The sequence below is a fragment of the Dunckerocampus dactyliophorus genome, chromosome 2, assembly GCF_027744805.1.
Source record: "Dunckerocampus dactyliophorus isolate RoL2022-P2 chromosome 2, RoL_Ddac_1.1, whole genome shotgun sequence".
NCBI classification, from domain to species: Eukaryota; Metazoa; Chordata; class Actinopteri; order Syngnathiformes; family Syngnathidae; genus Dunckerocampus; species Dunckerocampus dactyliophorus.
This window is the reverse complement of record NC_072820.1, coordinates 42922593-42941169: the sequence shown is the minus strand read 5'-3', so window position 1 is coordinate 42941169 and position 18577 is coordinate 42922593. Positions and strand designations below refer to the sequence as shown.

Sequence of the window (18577 nt, the reverse complement as noted above, 5' to 3'; positions counted from 1 at the left end):
TCCTTTACTTCAGAACTACTCCTAATTGTTTCAATCCTGTGCCGCCCGCAATTCAGTGACGAAACGGTAAATCTTTCTTTGGCAGGAGCCAATCACAAGCTATCAGTGCACTCACAACAAGCTTGTCAACCCATTGGAAACCAATGGAAACAGTATAACAATATAACTGACTAACTCACGGCATCTTAACACTCAAAATGTATACCTGAGAAATAAACAAACATGTACCAATACAAGCTTAAAATGGAAAAAAAAACATTTTTTTTAAGTTTTGCCGAAATGCATTGCATCTGAGCAACGCATTCATTGGGCCGCTGCAATGACGTCAGGCTCCCTCTGGGCGCCGGGATCCTCTGGCTCCCTCTGGTGGACAGAGACAGCATACAGCATTGCAGCGCCATGCTGTTGAACAAAGCACTTAGTGCTTTGTTCAAATGAAATGCATTATGGGAAAGCTTTTAAACTCACATTGGTACATGTTTGTATATTTATCAGGTATAATGTTTGAGTGTTAAGTTGCTGTGTGATGAGTTTAGTGTTCTATGTAAGATGACACCGTGAGTCAGACTGTTATATTGAGTGATGGCCTCCTGCAATTTCCAATGGGTTGACGAGCTCAAGAGTTTTTTCATAGCTCTCGATTGACTCCTGTCAAATAAAGAGCTGCCTTGTCCAGACGGACTCGTGTGCGCCACAATATGCCGTTTTATGACGTGGGCATGTGTGGCCCATATTTCAGTGTTAAAAAAAAATATCACACAGCTGGTCGTGGGAGCCGCACAAGGAGGCTGAAGAGCCGCGGTTTGCCGACCACCGGTCTAGCACATCTAACACAAGCCAATCGGATCAGCCAAGCAAATGATTTGTGTCTTGTTGTGATGATACTATTGCTATGGCAACATCCATGCCGTATTCTTCTAGAGCCACCATTGTTTACCAGCTTACAGCTGCTTTGTACAAGCTCGTTAAAACTATTGTTTCGAACAGGGCACAAACTGAGTGCAAGATAATTGGAGCTTTTTGAACTGTAAATTCTGATGAATACAATTTGGTCCCTTTGTGATGGATAAACTGGGTATGAGGTAGACTTGCACAATCTTACTACATCCACTACAGAATATACACGTATAACAAATATTCTCCATGTACAAAAAGAGGTCAAAACGCACACATAAAGACACACTGAAGCTTACTGCATTAATAACCATAGCCAGTCTGACAAGATCCAATACAAGAATGGTATCAAACATTCTGCCTTGACAAAGATAATCATAATGTTCACTTTTCACCACAGAGGTATTACTTTAACAATAGCTTTGCTCTTGTTGTGGTAGTTTGCAGCGGTGTGTAATATACACATATAATATATACATACATTGCACTAAAAAGTTGAATTTAATCGATAATTAATTTCTAATTAAATTTGGTATTTATTAATTATGCATTAAGTATTTAAAAATTCCAATCAAATAATTGGAACCATTTAAAAATATATAAATAAAAGGTATTCTATATAATATACATTTTAATTAAAAGTAAACATGTTTATTTATATTATATTCATTTACTAATAATTACTATAGTCAATAAAAAAGTTAATGTTATTTTTATAATTGTGTAATATATGCATTTTTGTGTCCAGACTTATAGGGACACCCTGTATAGGGAGATTATAACTTCAACACACTCAACATAACATGACTGATTATGTAGACCAGGGGTGCCCACACTTTTTGAGCCTGCAAGCTACTTTTAAAATAACCAAGTCCCAAACATATACCTCCTACTATAACGATAGAGAATATATAGTATTTACAGTATTGAGTATAATTATGAGTATTTATGTACATTGTACACGTACTGTAAATCAGGGGTGCAAACACTTTCAGCATGCAAGTTACAAGTATATGCAGTATATACTTATACTTATATACAGTATATATACAGTATATATACTGTATATAATCTAACCGATAAACTTTGATAAGTGAATTTCTGCGAAGTAAGATACAAATATGAATAAAGGGAATATTGTCGTAGTTAGAGCATACAAAACCTGTTTATGACTTTCTACATATGGGTTTTAGCATTATTAGAGCCCTGGAGACATGAAATACCACCCCGATAGTCACTTTTATGCTGTTATTATCACATTACGCGGGCTACGGGATCACTGCAGGGACATAACAGACGGTCCCCGCTAGCATGGCAAGCTAGCGAGCTAACTAGTTAGCCTCTCCAATGTAATTATTCTAAACTTCAGAAAGTGTTTCGAACGAACTGGGGAAGAAGGACAAAGAGAGCCAAAAACGTACCACTTCCACACAGAATGAGAGGAGAACCTTTTTTTCATTCAATCTCAGCCATGGCATGTCGGCTTGGCTCTGCTGGCTCCATGCTGCTGTCTCCATGCAGTGTGAAAGGTAATGTATTCTAACGTCATGTCTCATAACATTACTGACGCCTCGTGACCAGGACACTACATATAACTTGTCTTTCAATATTTTTTGACGAATAATAGAAAGAAACAGCGTGAGTTCGAATCTCCGTTGGGCATCTCGGTGTGGAGTTTACATGTTCTCCCCGTGCTTGTGTGGGTTTTCTCCGGGTACTCCGGTTTCCTCCCACATTCCAAAAAAAACATGCATGTTAGGTGAATTGGCGACAGTCCAGGGTGTACCCCGCCTCTCGCCCTAAGTCAGCTGGGATAGGCTCCAGCATGCCCCCGCAACCCTAACCTGGGGAGGGTTACAATGTGTGCCTGGGAGGAGAGTCTCTTTACATTAAGACTAAATACAGCTCACTTTTATGGTGTATATTCTGTTCTTTTATTATGATGATTTTATCAATATTGCAATGAACAGCCAGATGCACGTGCACTGCTATCTTATTCCGCTAAGTTGCATTTCCTTTTCTGTGGTTATCATCGCTGGTACAAAAAAACAAACAAAAGAAAAATGGAATCAAACTCGTGAAATGAATTAAATGCGCACTGAGCTCAACTTAATATGGCAAAGTCTCGTGTGACGCCAACCTGCGAGTTTTTGTGCAACATTTTAGTTTATCAAAAATGTCGGTCGAACTCCAAATTGTAAGAATTGAGTGGCATTTGTTTCAGCATTCAAGGGTTTGTTGTTGAATATTTCAATTTCAAATGCAGCAAAAAGGAAAACATACACTTTTCCCAAAAACAGGCCCTAAGGGCCGCACAAAGAAAACACTTTTTCAGGTATTATTCCAAGGTGAAGGGAAGGACACTGATCATCAACAGAGACCAGCTCACCATGGCGATGGCCTCCACTGCTGAGGGGGAGAAAGGGCCAGTGGGTGCATGAATGACTGCGCAAAACTGACAGTCTGCTTGCAGTTTGTCACTATCCTGTACACGTATAGCCTTTTGCTTTGGGAACAGGTTGATATCCACGGGTGTTAGTCAGCACATTTGCTACACAGACGGAGCACTTCTGTTATAGAAACACTTGCTTAACTTGCAGCTAAGTCCTAAGTTCAATTGTGTACAAAATGACAGCCAGAAGGCTATTTTTTTACTAAACAAAGGAAGCTGGGATGATGTAATAGTTTGTGCTTGCGGCGTATTATTCGATTACCTTGGGCTCCTCAGCGAATGATGATTCACTTTATGCAGCTGATGGCTTGAGTGAGCCTTTTTCGTGTGAAAGTGTGCATATGGCGGCTTGGGTGGGTGGAAACTAGGACACAAAAAAGCACAAGGACATAGCTCAAGACACAATCTTTTAAGAGTTAGAGCATAGAAAACCTGTTTACAACCTATTGAATACGTTTTTTAACATTATTAGAGCCCTGTAGACTTGAAATAACACCCCTATAGTCACCTTTAGACTTGTATTACCCAATAAAGGGGACATGATAAGAGTACACAGGGCCATGTAGGTTTGGATTTTTTTTTCTCCCTTAATAATAAAAAGTTTCACTTAAAAACTGCATTTTGTGTTCAGTTGTGTTGTCATTGACTAATATTTAAATCAGTTTGATGATTACGTGTGACAAACGTGCACAAAAATTCTACAAAATAAAAATTAAAAAAATGGAATTGTACTGTACAAAGGGGGAAGGAATTAAAAAGGTTGCAATCTGCCACCTCACCACTAGATGGTAATATAGGTTATAGCACGCAATGGTCCATCAAGGCTGTTCCACATAAACAACACGCCTATCAATGCTTCGATTGAGAACTGTATAGTGAAATGCAAAGGGCCTTAAATTGAAGATGAGTGGACCAATCACATGGCTTCTAGTAATACGACTAAACAATGTGTTACTACTTTTATAGACCAACTACGCCACCTTGTGGTTTTTTGTTCCATCCAAAATACACACTCACTGACTGGTCTGTTTTAGTCCAGTACTCTACTGCCTCAGGGGTGTTCTAAAAGGAACCATTCCATTTTAAACACTCACAAAAAATAAACATGCTTTTGATTCCTAAAATAATAATTCAAGAATCATTCCTGAGCAAGAATGTGTACTTTTTTTTTGTTGTTTTTACTTTAAAACAACCTAATGTCAAATATAACGTCCCTCTTTGGCTCCAAACTAAATAAATGTCTGTATTTATCACAATACACTGCGTGTTACTAATGTATTTTATTTAATCACAAAACGTTAGCATTCTATTAGGCAGCTTGCAAAAAAGCAACCGGAAGCTACGTCAACTGTCTATGACGTCATCAGCGGTTAACGCTCCAAAAAGTTAGCACAAAACGCGTTTTAATAATTTTACATATATAAAACAATTCTAAATGCGTAGGAACGACAAACGAAAGGGATACAATATGCAATATTAAATGCAATAAATAGTAAATGCAATGCAGTGTTCCCTCCTGTATCGCGGGGGATAGGTTCCCAAAATAGCCCGCAATAAGTGAAATCGCAAAGTAGCTAACTTCATTTTTTTTTACACTTATTATATGTTTTAAGGCTGTAAAACCCTTCACCATACACTTTATACACTTTTCTCAGACAGGCAATAACATTTTCTCACATTTCTCTCTTGTTTAAACACTCAAACAAGGTCAAACCTTCATTTGAATTTTAATGATCAACCTTAATGATCAACACAAGAAATTATTAAGTAATTCACGCATATTTCACCGTACCTTTTTGTCCTGGCGCCGTTCCGCTATACTGTAGCAAAGATTAATTAACAAGCTAGCAAGCTAGCATGACACAGGAGACATGGCAGGGCTGCATTGATTGACAATGGTCTACAGCCAATCAGGACGCAGAAAACAATGGTCGGTGCAGACAGATGACAGGGGGAAGAGACACTCAACTTCCCACAATACAATTCTTCTTAAAGGGCCAGGCTCAGCCTGTAACAGTTCAAACAAGTCCACAAAAGGTGAACCACAATAGAGCAAGGGAACACTGGACAACACATTGATGAACTGTAGTCTATTAGCCACTAGGTGTCATTAGTAACACGCACCAGACTTCATCAGTCCAGTCCGGCTTTTATTATTTTATAATTATCCCACAATAGGCACAATAATAACTATACTAATGACAGTAATCATTGTCATCATAACAACACAGGCTACTGTTGTGGCCGTACTCCAGCTAAAACTCAACTCATAATCCCCGACCTCACTTCCTGTCTACATGTCTGGAAGACATTTATTGCAACACACACAAGCAGTGAGTCTTCTTTATATCTTAAAGGGCTTATTTTCTGATTATATCGGCTATATTGGGTAATATGAGTGTAAAGCTAATAATATCTAATGTTAAAAATCGTATTTAGAAGGTCAGAAACAGGTTTTCTATGCTTAAAAATATTCACTTTATTAATATTGAATCCTACTTCCCTTATCGGGGCCAGGTCTGGAACCAATTAAGAGATAAACGAGTGATTAAGTTTTTCGAGGGTTCGGTAGACAGCCCCTTTAAAGCACGTCTATTAGGTCACCTTGGCAACCTAAATACCACCCCTAAAAAATACACACCAGCCGGTCCTTAGAAAAATAAGTAAATAAATAAAAACTACAAGCATCTTCAGTTCTAAAACAGCTACAATAATGAAAAACACAAAAATCAGGTTTGTTCCGCTCACAAAATATGATTTAATTGACTGTTAAAAATCAGTAAGGCTAGAGATGTCAGAGTACAATTGTGTGTTGCGCGTCCTGCTAAATTGGAACAGTCTCTGTCAGGCTTTTGACAATCTTTATGCAGATTAGAGACAGGAGAACAGTGTCCAGACAAAGTGCTCGGTGGAATGAAACCGCAAAGTTACTTGACTTTGTGTCCATTATTACTGAAGATGAAACTGCTTGAAGAGGAGACGGAATAGCCTCTCGCCCTGCAGAGACATTGTGCATAGCTGAGTAGCGGTAAGTCAACACTCACCTACTAATGAACAACAACAACAACAAAAAAAAAACATTTAAACAAGCAATTGTCATATTTCATACATACTGTACTTATTCACTGATATTTAGGGCACAGATACATTCTGAATTGCAAACTCAAATCACTAAAATAAATACTGAAATGGCTAAACAGCAATAACAATTCTGTTCTCTTGGAGAGAACACACACACACACGCACGCACGCATGCACGCACAGAGCACGAATAGAATGAAATCTTCTCTGGAGGAAATGTTGCGATGGGGGATATTGCTGTAAAAGCTAAATAGAAATGTGAGGCTGCAGTGTGACCCACTAAATAGTTAACAGGCTTTTTGTGTTCTCTCACACTATGAAAATATTCTGCCTCAATTTCCAAAAATACATCTTATTTACACACCTCTTAGAAAAGGAAAAAAGAAAAAACATGTTTGCGTCCAGAAGAACTGAAAGGCGCCACCTTGTGGTGGGACATGCTTATTAATTTAGCGCATGGCAAACTTTTGATTGCTAATCCTTTGGTAGCAAACGTTGAACATTCTTTTGAGGCAAAAATACACATACAGTGGAAAAGCGTCATAGCTAAGGCAACGGTTGTCTAGGGTCTGCTAGGGAAGAGGACAGTTTCAATCTGTTTAAAAGCCTCAGCAGGGCTAACGCATGACAAATAAAGAAAAGCTTTCCTACAAGTTTGTTGAATTAAATAAAATCCTATCATAGCCATTATTTGCTTCTCATGCATAGGCCGAGTTATCAAATTAAAATTCTTCAAAACATCAAATGCAAAAACAAAAACTGTGTCGTTTGCTGGCAAATAACCCTGAACATACAGTATAGTTGTGGCTAATATTAAATATTAGAAAAACCCAAACAATATTGCATTGCAATTTATGCTGCACAAAATTTGCAGCTGTCTGACTGATTTGGGAACTGCAGCAACATTCTGATGTTGATATTTTGATAGCCAAGAATGGTCCATCCATGCATTCTTTTATCACTTATTTGGTCGACTAGTCTTCAGCACAGCAGAGCGCATTTAACTTTCACCATTGTATAATAACTTTGATTAGAAAGGCACAAACTGGGGCAGCCTTCCATATTTAAAATACAACATCACACTTGATAGACTAATCTATCATGTCTTGCCCTGGAGATGAAATGCGGAGGATTATATTTGGGGTCTTGCAAAAGCAAACTTTCAAATACAGTATAAAACTAATCATTTCATTATTTCCCATACACACGCATTAAACCCGACATTTGTCCTTTTCTGCAGCACAAGCTGTCTTGAATGTCATAAAATATATGTGCTGAATGAATAAATAAGGTTTGAACTGAAAAAGTCGGGCCTTATCACTAAAAACACAACATCTTATCGTTTGACTTTGAAAAGTGCTGATTGAGCGTAGGCCTCATTCAGAGTCAGTGGTCATAGGTCAGTCCTCGCTGTCCAAGACCTGCCAGACAATGAGGTGGCTGCGCTCAGCAATTGCCACGGGGGACTGCAGTTTCATGGGCGGGTCCTCCCTCTCGGTCGCATCGCCTTCCTCATCCCCTGAAGAGGTAGACGTCATGTTGTCACCTACAGGCACTGTAAGCCTTCCAGCTTTGAAGCAACAGACTCACCCATCCTGAAGTCAATGTAACCTTCTCCTCCACTCATCACCAACACAGACTTGGTTCCTTCCTGAGATGTGGCGTCTGATGTCTTCTCACCTGATGCTTCGCCACTGCTGGATGCAGATGGAATTGTGTGACCTGACACACAGAAACCAGCAAAATCTCATCATCATCATCACTTTATTATGTCAATTCCATATATGTTCTTGACGTGTCAGCTTTTTGTGTACCTGGGACGGCCGTGAAGAACTTGACCGCATCCCGGTGTCCATGGAAACAGAGCTGAGCGTAAGCCATGGAGCAGTATGGAACAAACGTCCCTGCTGCTACTTTGTCACTGCTCTCGTCACCGTAGATGCGAACAACACTTCCTGGGTGGCTTCCTGCTCCTTTGGTTAGCTTGTTAGCTGCTAAAATAAAGAGGTTAACTGCCATAATAGCATTTTGCGCTGTTTCGTTTGTATTTACTTTGCCAACCAAACGCATAAGTGAGTGTTGACTGTCAGAACGATGGCTCTGCGTCTCGATGATACTGGCTCCTTCGTGTTGATGGGCTCACCTTGCTCATTAGTAATATTCCCACACGGGGCCTGCAGCATTTGGCTTTGCAAGCACCTTTTCCCCTCCTAATTTCTACTACATTAGCTTGCATTGCTCCTCACGCGGCTCCACTCTTTCGCTGTGTGTGCTATGCTAGCAGCCCCGCCTCCCCCCAGAGACAAAGCAACTGCATGACTGACAAGAGATCTCACTCTGTTCGCAGTTGTTCTATGAAGTGCGTAGGTGCTGAACCAATGCACAAAGTGAACCCTTTTCGTGCTTGTTTGAAGGCGAGATACGAGTAAAACGGACACGCATGCACGTGGCAATATATGGAGGCCGGCAAAATTATCAAGTTCATTTTCATTTATCGTGTGATTAATTTATTATTTACTATCGCAAGACTGTTTTTTTTTCTGAACGGGAAATCTCATCACATTTTAATAGCGACACCCCCAATTCATACTGAATGACGTGAACATGACCATCGACCATCGACATGCTGATGAAGAATTAACTGGATTTGGTGACGTGGAATGAGATCGGGAGCTTGGTGAACTCGCTTGCCAGTAACTTGCTTGTTGGACACTCTGCCATGTTTAGCTTATTTAGCCTCCCAGGTATGTTCTTTCATGCTATTGTGTCGCTGAATAACTGTTCATGTGTTATGTTAACATACCGGACGCCTACTCAGCCTGTTGTTCTGTGTCCTATTGTGTGGTTAAATACGGTAACTTGCCTTTCCGGATTGAATGTCTAGTTCTTGGTCTTGAATTTTGTAAAATAAATTTGTAAAATGCGACATACGTTTTTTTTTCCCCCTCTTCATGACACATTTTAGGTCTGATGTGACTTGATAGCCCGGAAAATACGGTAGATCTCAGCTTTACGCTGTTTACATTCTGGGACCACCAGCAAATGCCAAAAATCCGTGAGTATTTGAGAAGCCAATATAAATGTCTATTTCTGACATTTGACAACATTTGCATCAAGTGTAACTTTTGTAATTATTATATAATTATAATAATGATACAGCGATGCAGCTACTAAATTGGGAGACAAGGTGTAGAAGTTATACATAAGTTTGACTTTTGCATCTCAGCAGCTATGTTGCATTTAAGGGCTGCAGAACAAAGTACAAAATCTCAACTTTTCAGTGAAGAATAAAGACATAAATATGTTAAAAATGTGGTCTCTTAACAGTGGTACATATATGTTGTACCTTTTAGCTGCACTGATTTTTTAATTATTACTAGCTTCGGGTGAATGAAATGTGTTTTCTGCACAAAAAAAAATATTTTGTATATTTTTTTGACGAATAGGTTGCACATTTTCAATCCACTGTCTTTAAAAAGGGTTCAGGGTTGTACTACTACCCCCTGGACTGGTCAGCCGTCAATCACAGAGAATTATATAGACAACCACTCACACTCACATTACCATCTACGGCCAATTTAGAGTCTCTAGTGAACTTAACGCTAATGTTTTTGGACTGTGGGAGGAAACTGGATTAACACACAACTCCACCCTGGCTGTGACGCAGACATGCTAACCACATGCACCACCGTGCTGCACTGACCTTAACTGCATCAGTTTAAGTTCAATACTCACTCTCGGCGAGAGGTATAGAAATGATGACGCCATTGCCGGTGCCAATCCACAGACGGTTACATGACACCATGAGAGCCGTGATGCGCACAAACGAGAAGCCCAGTTTCCCCGTACCTGTGAAATGGATGTAAAAGTATTACAAGTCGGACTTTACTCTCATGGTGGATACATGACACAAGACAGTGAACTAACCCAACATCTTGCTGACGTAGGGCTCGATGTCCACGTCTTGGAGGTGCTGGAAGGTGTGGGCGTGGAACAACCTGAGAGTGGAGTCCAGCCTGATAGACACCCAGATGCCATCACCATCCCAGGCCAGCTGACGCACCTGGCTTTCCTTACGAGGGTGCGCGTCAAAGGACTTCTGCGAAATAAAATTAATAACCATAACTTGCAAGCACTCTCCAAATCATTGAAAGCATGAACCTCACACAGATGTATGAAATATATTAAATAATTTTGTTGCTTTTTTTTGTCTGTCAAATCCATGAAAAGTACAGTGGAAACTGTAATAGTTCAGAATTTCACCCAAATTTTGATGAGAAAGCTGAAGCCCACAGCAAACCATATAAAGAGGCTTAAGCATCTCATGACAATTCAATTCCGTGAGCATCTACAGCAGCAGTCTCCGACCACTCGACCACACCGTATGGTACAGAGAGACTGAACAAAAAATACTTTATTGATAATCAGAGTCTGAAATAAGTTTTGTTTTGAGAATCATTCACCTGTGCCTCTGGAAAGATGTCAAAACGCTCGTCTACAAAAATAAGACCATAAGCTGTAAAAATGAGAATCGGAATTCCCGGTGTATAAGCCGCGACTTATTTCTCACGCTTTGAACCCTGCGACTTATACAGTGATGGACTTAATTTATTGCTAAAAGAACTACGGTTCCCACAATGTTTGGAGTGCAGCTAAGTAGTCAATTGCTGCAATCGTGTTTTGATCTACTGAATCTTAAGTAAGTTTGATCAAGTGTAGAATTGCTACAGCTTCTGCTTGGACTGCGGCAGATGTTGAACACCGATGAAAAAAGCATCCCACATCTCATCATCGGAGCTAACGAGTGTCTCTGGGAACATCGAGTGGAGGCAGGATTGCAAGCTTTATAGTGTGTCTTCCTTTATAGTGTGTCAAAAAATCTATCACCAACGGGTTTTGGAAGGCGTGATGAAGAGGACAGCTCAAACTAAAGGGTTAATTTCAGGACGACAGAAAGAGACCGACAAAGTGTGTGACAAAAGAATTATGAGGCTGTCCAATTCTGCCGCTGAAGAAGACAACTCTACTGGTTTTAGTTCCCAGGAGGAGAATGAAGACGCCAGAAAAAGACATTTGCTGGGAGGCTACTGTTTAAGTAGCCATATTACACGCACTGTTCGGCACTGTTTAACTAGCCGTGTTACATGCACTGTTCGGCGCTGTTTGGGGAAAAAGCATTTATTTAATTAAAAATTTTAAAAATCTTTCTGTATAATATCCCATTTTACAACATGGATACCTGTGGCTTATAGACCGGTGCATATGTAAAAAAAAAAATTCTCCTTAAATTTAGTGGGTGCAGCATACATACGGGTGCGCTCCATAGTCTGGAAATTACGATAAACAACAAACATCTTTGGGGAACTTCTTTAGAAAGGGTATTGGGCCCAATAATGAGACTGAAGAAGAGCCAAAATCTTCCAAAAAAAAATGACAGCTGCATTTAAACGACAATATCAGCAGTCCTAGTTAAAATAGGGGTTTATCACCACTGGGGTTAGGAAACAGAACAAAAAGACTCCAACCTCTCTTTTGTCACTTGTGACCAAAGCATACAGTACAGTTAATAATATAAACAATAAATTATTATAATCTTGAGTACAAAATTGCAACATGTACTATGCAGTAGTAATGAATTAGAAAATGGTCAATTCAGATGCTTGTTTTGAATAATATGAGTAATATATTCCTGTCTGAATAATTCCAAAATAAATGATAGGAGTATTGGGGGGGTTGGGGGGGGGGGGGGGGGGGGGGGGGGGGGGTTATGGAAAGGAATGTTTGGGGCTTGTATACTGTACCTCTATCTTCATGGCTTTGGGCTGCACCACAAAGATCTTATTCCTGTAGCCACACCACACCTTGTCATGTACCACAGTCATGCATCGGATAGAATGATGAGGTCTCCCCAAGTCAAGCAGATGGTAGTTAGTCAGATCCCACTGGCCATCTGATACCAAACAACAAACATTTTTGTTGACCTTAGTTTTTTGTCAGGATGCAATCATGTGCCCACTCACCAATTCCACGGTGGAAGATGGCTAATGTGCCATCAGAGAGGCCAACCAGGGTACGCCCTTTGACGTGTCTGTGGTAGAAAAACACAATATCACAAGGCGGGTTGGAAAATAAGTATTAAAGCAGTAGTTATCAAAATGAACTTACACGATGCCAAGTACAGAGTCTTTCAGCTTTATAGAGTGGAGACACTTCTTCCATTGTGCCACGGAGGAGTGGACATACACACTGGAAGGACATTCAGTTGCCACAGTTGATTGAATTTTGCTCACACCGTACATGGAAATGTGTCATTTCAACTTAAGGTGAAAACATTTGAATCTCACCATCCATTTTGTGCCCCGAGCCACATAGTGGGCAAGACGCTGCTCATCTTCTGGGCCTCTTCTCTCATCAGATCCTGCTCTTCTGCTTTGGTGTTCAAACTCACGCCATCTTTCACCAGGTCACACTCCCTAATAAAATCATGGTCCTTTTGTTTCAGACATGCTTAACAAGTTACATTAAGCGACATCACGCGATTACATTTGCACGATTCAACATGCCCGAAGAACTTATTTAACTCATTCAATCCCAACCATTTTTCAATAGACAACCCCTTCGGTACCGGCCATTTTAGACCATTCTGACTGATCTTTCAAGACACACCGAATAATGTGTTTTATGGCTATATAAACATGGACAGTACCAAAAGACAGATCAGACTCCTGTCTTTCAACAGAAAAAAAAGTATGTTTCTACTTTTTTCTGTTCTTAAGTAATCAGCAGTAGAAGATAGATGAGTTTCAGGAAAATATCAGCTCCCGACTCAAAACGAGAGAAAACCAGCTTTTTTTTGAAAAGATACATTTCAAGCATAACTTTCACTTTGACACAAATATTTTTTTGCTTTTGTGACAGCTCATATATCTAAACAACTATACTAACAAACAACACAAAAAAGTTAAAAAAAAATAAATAAAAATAATTTATTTACAAAAATAACACCATGAGCTATTTACAATTTTCACATTTGGAACTGAACTGTGTGTGAATGTGTGCGCGTGCATGTGCATGCGTTAAAATTTCTCTACAATGCATAACCTTCTGCACGCTACACTCCTCCACTGTCCCCCACTCACTCCTTCCTGTCATGTGTGTTTCTTCCATCCACATGATCTCTGCCGAGCTCTTATCAAATGCACTTCTGCCACCTAGTGGCCGTTCTTATGGCTTAAAAATGCTCTGAAGCTAAATGCATTAATGGGGAGTTGCGTCATCACTTCTTTTAGCCTCTCGCGCAAAAAAACATAAAAGACATATAAATACGTTGTTGTAATCGGGCATCCAGGCACCCGTTTATTAAAATGTATGAATACGTCTTTGGCACTGAATGAGTTAAGGGACATCACGTGGTTACATTTGCACAAGTCTACATGTTCGAAGAACTTATTTAATTTGATTATTCATTTGTTGGTTCATTTCCTGTGTTCACCCTTTTCTAATTGAAGAGAAAGAATAGAGAATGAGTGCCAATGGATGTATTGCTTATGCAGTGAACCAAAGAAAAGATGGAAAATGTGTTTAAAAAGATAAAATACTAAGTAAATACTGAGTAAAAAGAAAATGACAGAAAACATATAGCTTTTGCAAAGTTAAAGGGAAAAGGGGTCATTAAGATGTTAAAACAGTGACAAAAATAAAATGTAATAATAATATGAGTACGAAAATAAGGTAACAAAATAAGTTAGTCAGATTTGGAAAGACATTAAGGATAAATGAATAAACAAATACTGGAGTACACATTTTGACAGAAACAATTCATAAATAAATGTTGAATATGGATTTAGTAGTGAAGAAGGAAAAAAAGAAGGAAAGGAGTTGAAAAATAAGGATATAAATAAAAATGCTGAATAGAACATTCACTCCTCCGTGAATCACCACCTTATAGTGGTGGAGGGGTACTAGTGCCCGGGTGATCCTCGGAGCGATGTTGTTATATGCCACTGGTAGGGTCTCCCAAGGCAAACTGGTACTAGGTGACGGGCCGCACAAAGAGTGATTCAGAAGACTCTTATGAACAAAAACAAGAGGAGGGACCGCACCTCGCCCAGACGTGGGACACTGGGGCCTCACCCTGGAGCCAGGCGTGGGGGAGGGGCTCGCAGACGAGCACCTGGCAGTCGGGCCTTCACCCTGAAGAAGCCACACGGGATTCCCTGCCTCCATTGCTGAGGCAGCCTATCGGAGCTGCGGCCGCAAGGTGGTCGGTGCCAGTCGTGGCAGTTTTTTAACATTTCAACTATGTGATACTAAAATTATATTATTTTTCCTCATAATTACAACTTTTTTCTCTTAATATTTTTGACTTAATTCTTGTAAAATTACTGCAGATTGTCCCATTTTTGCTTTTTTTTCCCCTTGCTAAATTATATTTCTGCCGCGGGGTGCAAATGAACCCCGGGCCACAATTTGGACACCCCTGTACTAGAAGGATGAGCGAAGTAAAGCTGTATGGATCTCTTGTCATTATTGATGTAAGCTATGTGTAATAAATTGGTAAAGGGCATCATTTACATCATAAGGGTTAGTCCAATGTTTGTTTACACACACAGGCTGATTCCTCTGATGTTACCTTTGAGAGTAGTTGGCTGGGGTGTCTGATGTCTGGTGAAATCCCAGTGGATCCATGAAGACCTGCTCAGTGTTGACACCCTTTACGTTTTCTTTCTCACCAGTGGCCTCTGCTGGTCTGGATTCTAGTTGAACCAGTGACGTAGTGAGTAAAGGGGAGTGGGTATGAAAACAACTTTGAATCTCTTACCCGTCTCTCCATTTTCTTTGCATGCACCGTCTGCTGTCTGAGGGACTGCTGTTGCTCCCTCCGCTGTGCAGCCCACAACCGTAATGCCTCCAAGCACGCCATCGCTGCCTGCTGCACTGCTACTGCTGTCGGACAAACTGTCCTTTTCCACCGGTGCAGACTCCGAACTCAAGGTTACTTCTTCACCTGCTGGATAGTCTGTCTCCCTTGCACCTGAATAAAAAATACAGGAACGAATAATTAAGTTGACTCCTATTTTATAAAAAATAAAAAGCGGCACAGCACACTCACACAGACCTGGTACACTGGCGATGCACAGGACGTGAGCGTTACACACAAAGAAGCTATCCAGGATGATTCCAGGCTGGTTGGCATCAATGACAACAGTTTTAGTTGTCGACTGGGTGCTGGTACAAATCCACACCAGCGATGACAACTCGTCCTGATGTCGGAGTTGTTTCTGCTGTTCCTGCAAAGACAGTGAGTGTTCAATGAATTACAAAATACCGTCAGTGTCTGTGTTTTTGATATAAATACATTAAAGCAACTATTCCAAGCCAGGGGTTCATGAAAGTGTTGGGATGGGTTGTTGCGGACGAGCCGATTCTTAGAGCCTGCTCTTTGGAGTGAGCGACAGGCGCAGGAGCCGGGACCCCCGTCCTCTACTTTTTCTCGTCTTTTTTTCCCTGTTAAAGTTGCATGTGAGTGGTCAAAATGGTGTGGTGCCATCTGTGTGTCTACACCAGGGGTGTCCAAAGTGCGGCTGTTTTTTTATTTATTAGACCGCGGCACATTCTAAAAAATTGAATTTAACAAAAAAACCTAATATTAAGAGAAAAAATTTGCAATCCAACAACAAAAAGAAAAGTCATAATCTCACAAGAATGAAGTAATATTATGAAAAAAAATTGTCATTTTAGTAGCATGAAGTTGAAATATTAAAGAAAAAAGAAACACACCCACAAAAAATGAATAAAGTTGTTATTTTGGGAAAAACTAGATTGGGGAAAAAGTTATAATATTACAGGAATAAAGTCAAAATACAGAGAAGAAAATTTACAAGAAGAAAGTTGAAATCCATCCGTTCTTCCATTTTCTATGCCGCTTATCCTCATTCGCGGGGGTATGCTGGAGCCTATCCCAGCTGACTGGGGGGAAAAACAGCTGCAATTTTACTAGAATAAAGTTAAAATATTCAGAGAAAAAATGTCATGATCAAATGAGGGGGGAAAAAAGTAATTTTTATGTGAATAGGCTCATAATATGGAAAACAATAATGTCCTTTTAGTATCATATTTACAACTTCTTAGCATGTCAACATGGGTTGGTTTACAAAGTCCCAAAGTGGCCCTTCCATCCTTTCATTTTTCAGCACAGTACAGTATATGGCCCTCGGTGGAAAAGGTTTGGACACCCCTGGTCTACATAATACACAAACAGATTATACCTTTTTGTCTAATTGAGATGGGTCTTTGTTTTTGTATTGTAGGATTTGTTTTTATGAATAAATGTATTTTATAAATAAATCCGTAGAAAAAAAAATAATTTGATATCATTTTATTTTTATGTTAGAAGTTCATTTTACATGCAATTCGGCAATAAATCAATTTAAGCAACCAAAAGAGCCACTTGGGAGCTAAAAGAATCGGTTCGTTTTACTGAGCCGATCTCTTAAAAGTGCCAAAATCCCTATCACTATTAAAGTGGCCCTAAAAGTCTCAACAACAAAAAAAAAACCCCTCTGACCTCAAGTTCTTGATCCAGTTTTTCGAGGCTGTTCTGAGATCCGGTTTTCTTTATTGGGCTCTCTGGTCCAGACACATCACTGTAAAACACACTGGCACCTACGATGGAACCTCCATCTCTGGTTTTACCCCCAGACAAATTCACACCAGCGGCACACCACAGCTGAAACACAGACACACACAGTTTGCACTATGAATCCTTGTTATTATCATCATACACTATATTGGACACCCTATAAGATACATAATAATTGACCTTATTAATTTGCCATTGTTTATTATTGTGGTTGTATTTTGCAATGGACAATTACTATCTGGCATTCTGGGAGGTGTTTGTAAAAGGTGTTCATACCTAATTTAGTTATATGAGATGCAAAAGTCGTATTTTTGGATTTAGCTCTTATATCGTAATTAGATTGCCTGGCCAACCTTATTATTGTGGCTTGTGAGTGTATGTTACTCGACCGAAAGACATTATGCAGATACAAGAACAGAAACAAAGCTGTCTTTGACACCAAGTTGCATGTCCAAAATGATCCATACTCTTTTCTAACACAGTCCTTTCTCACTTTCTTGTCTCATTTCCAGCCAAATATACTCAATTCACCAAGTAAATATGGAATTCAACTCCAAATGTAGCCGGGGTATGAATACTTTTGGACTTGACTATAGGTATTCACTACCAAAACTGTAGGAACTTACTTTCATAGAAGCATCTTTCTCGTCCAGCGGCCTAAGGAAGACAGGAATAGGTAGGTCCTTCATCTTCTCCTGACCACCATTGGTCTTAGAAAAGAAGAGAACATTTCAAGATGACAGATTTACATCCCATTCATTTTGTCATCCATATTTGCTAAAGGGAAATACACTCCTGATTAAAATTTGAAGACGAGTTGGAAAAATTGCAAGAATTTACATTTTGCACTGTTGGATTTTAAGGAGGTTGTACATAGAGCTTCAAAATGCAAAAAGAAGAAATGGGAGTGAGACAAAACATGTTTTGAGTAAGCACTTTATTGCAAAGAAGCATTGAAGTGAAATAGGCTGAGCAACATTTTAGAGGGATAGTTTGGATTTTTTGACATGAAGTTGTATGACATCCCCATCAGCAATACAAATTAAATAAATAAATACCATTAAGGTTGTTGCTTACTCCATTTTTTTGTCTTCCTCCCTTTGCTTCTTCTGGCAATTTGAAACTTTGAGCCTCTTTAATATCGAACAGTGACAAATGTAAACTCTTGTGGTTTTTCAAATTAAAATTTAGATCAGGAGTGTACTCAAAGATAGGTTGCTAAATATTGTAAAATAATGTTATCTTTGGTTAATTGTTAGAGGTATCCGAGTATTTCAAGATTAGAGGAATTTATCTACTTACTTTGTACTTCTTGGGCAAGCTCCAGCCATAAGCCTGCACTCTGCCATCCTCTTTCTGGACATGGGCTTTAACCTGCTTGTACTGTGCCCGCTTCTGTTCTCGCCTGGACATGATGCTTTCAACTGCCATTCTGTGGTATATACAGTAAACACCAACTCTTAAGAAAAATGAACTTCCCTTATGAAAAGGACACATTTGTTTGAGTT

General features: G+C 39.6%; 1 protein-coding gene across 4 annotated transcripts in view; it reads right to left on the bottom strand.

Moving 5' to 3' along the window:
• Positions 1-6080: 6080 nt before the first annotated feature.
• Positions 6081-18577, bottom strand: part of spag9b (sperm associated antigen 9b) — a 58156-nt gene continuing 45659 nt past the window's right edge. For 3 of the 4 annotated variants that reach the window (XM_054763882.1, XM_054763865.1, XM_054763888.1), the window contains 15 exons: positions 18372-18501; positions 17696-17779; positions 16995-17156; positions 15546-15717; positions 15249-15461; positions 15060-15183; positions 12772-12900; positions 12593-12673; positions 12448-12515; positions 12229-12377; positions 10355-10526; positions 10163-10276; positions 8242-8421; positions 8018-8149; positions 6081-7946 (listed from right to left, as the gene is read on the bottom strand). In XM_054763882.1, coding sequence (XP_054619857.1) covers positions 7828-7946; positions 8018-8149; positions 8242-8421; positions 10163-10276; positions 10355-10526; positions 12229-12377; positions 12448-12515; positions 12593-12673; positions 12772-12900; positions 15060-15183; positions 15249-15461; positions 15546-15717; positions 16995-17156; positions 17696-17779; positions 18372-18501 — 2029 coding nt within the window. In that variant the 3' untranslated portion in view covers positions 6081-7827. The remainder of the gene's footprint in view (positions 7947-8017; positions 8150-8241; positions 8422-10162; positions 10277-10354; positions 10527-12228; positions 12378-12447; positions 12516-12592; positions 12674-12771; positions 12901-15059; positions 15184-15248; positions 15462-15545; positions 15718-16994; positions 17157-17695; positions 17780-18371; positions 18502-18577) is intronic. The other variant, XM_054763873.1, reaches the window with a different exon arrangement.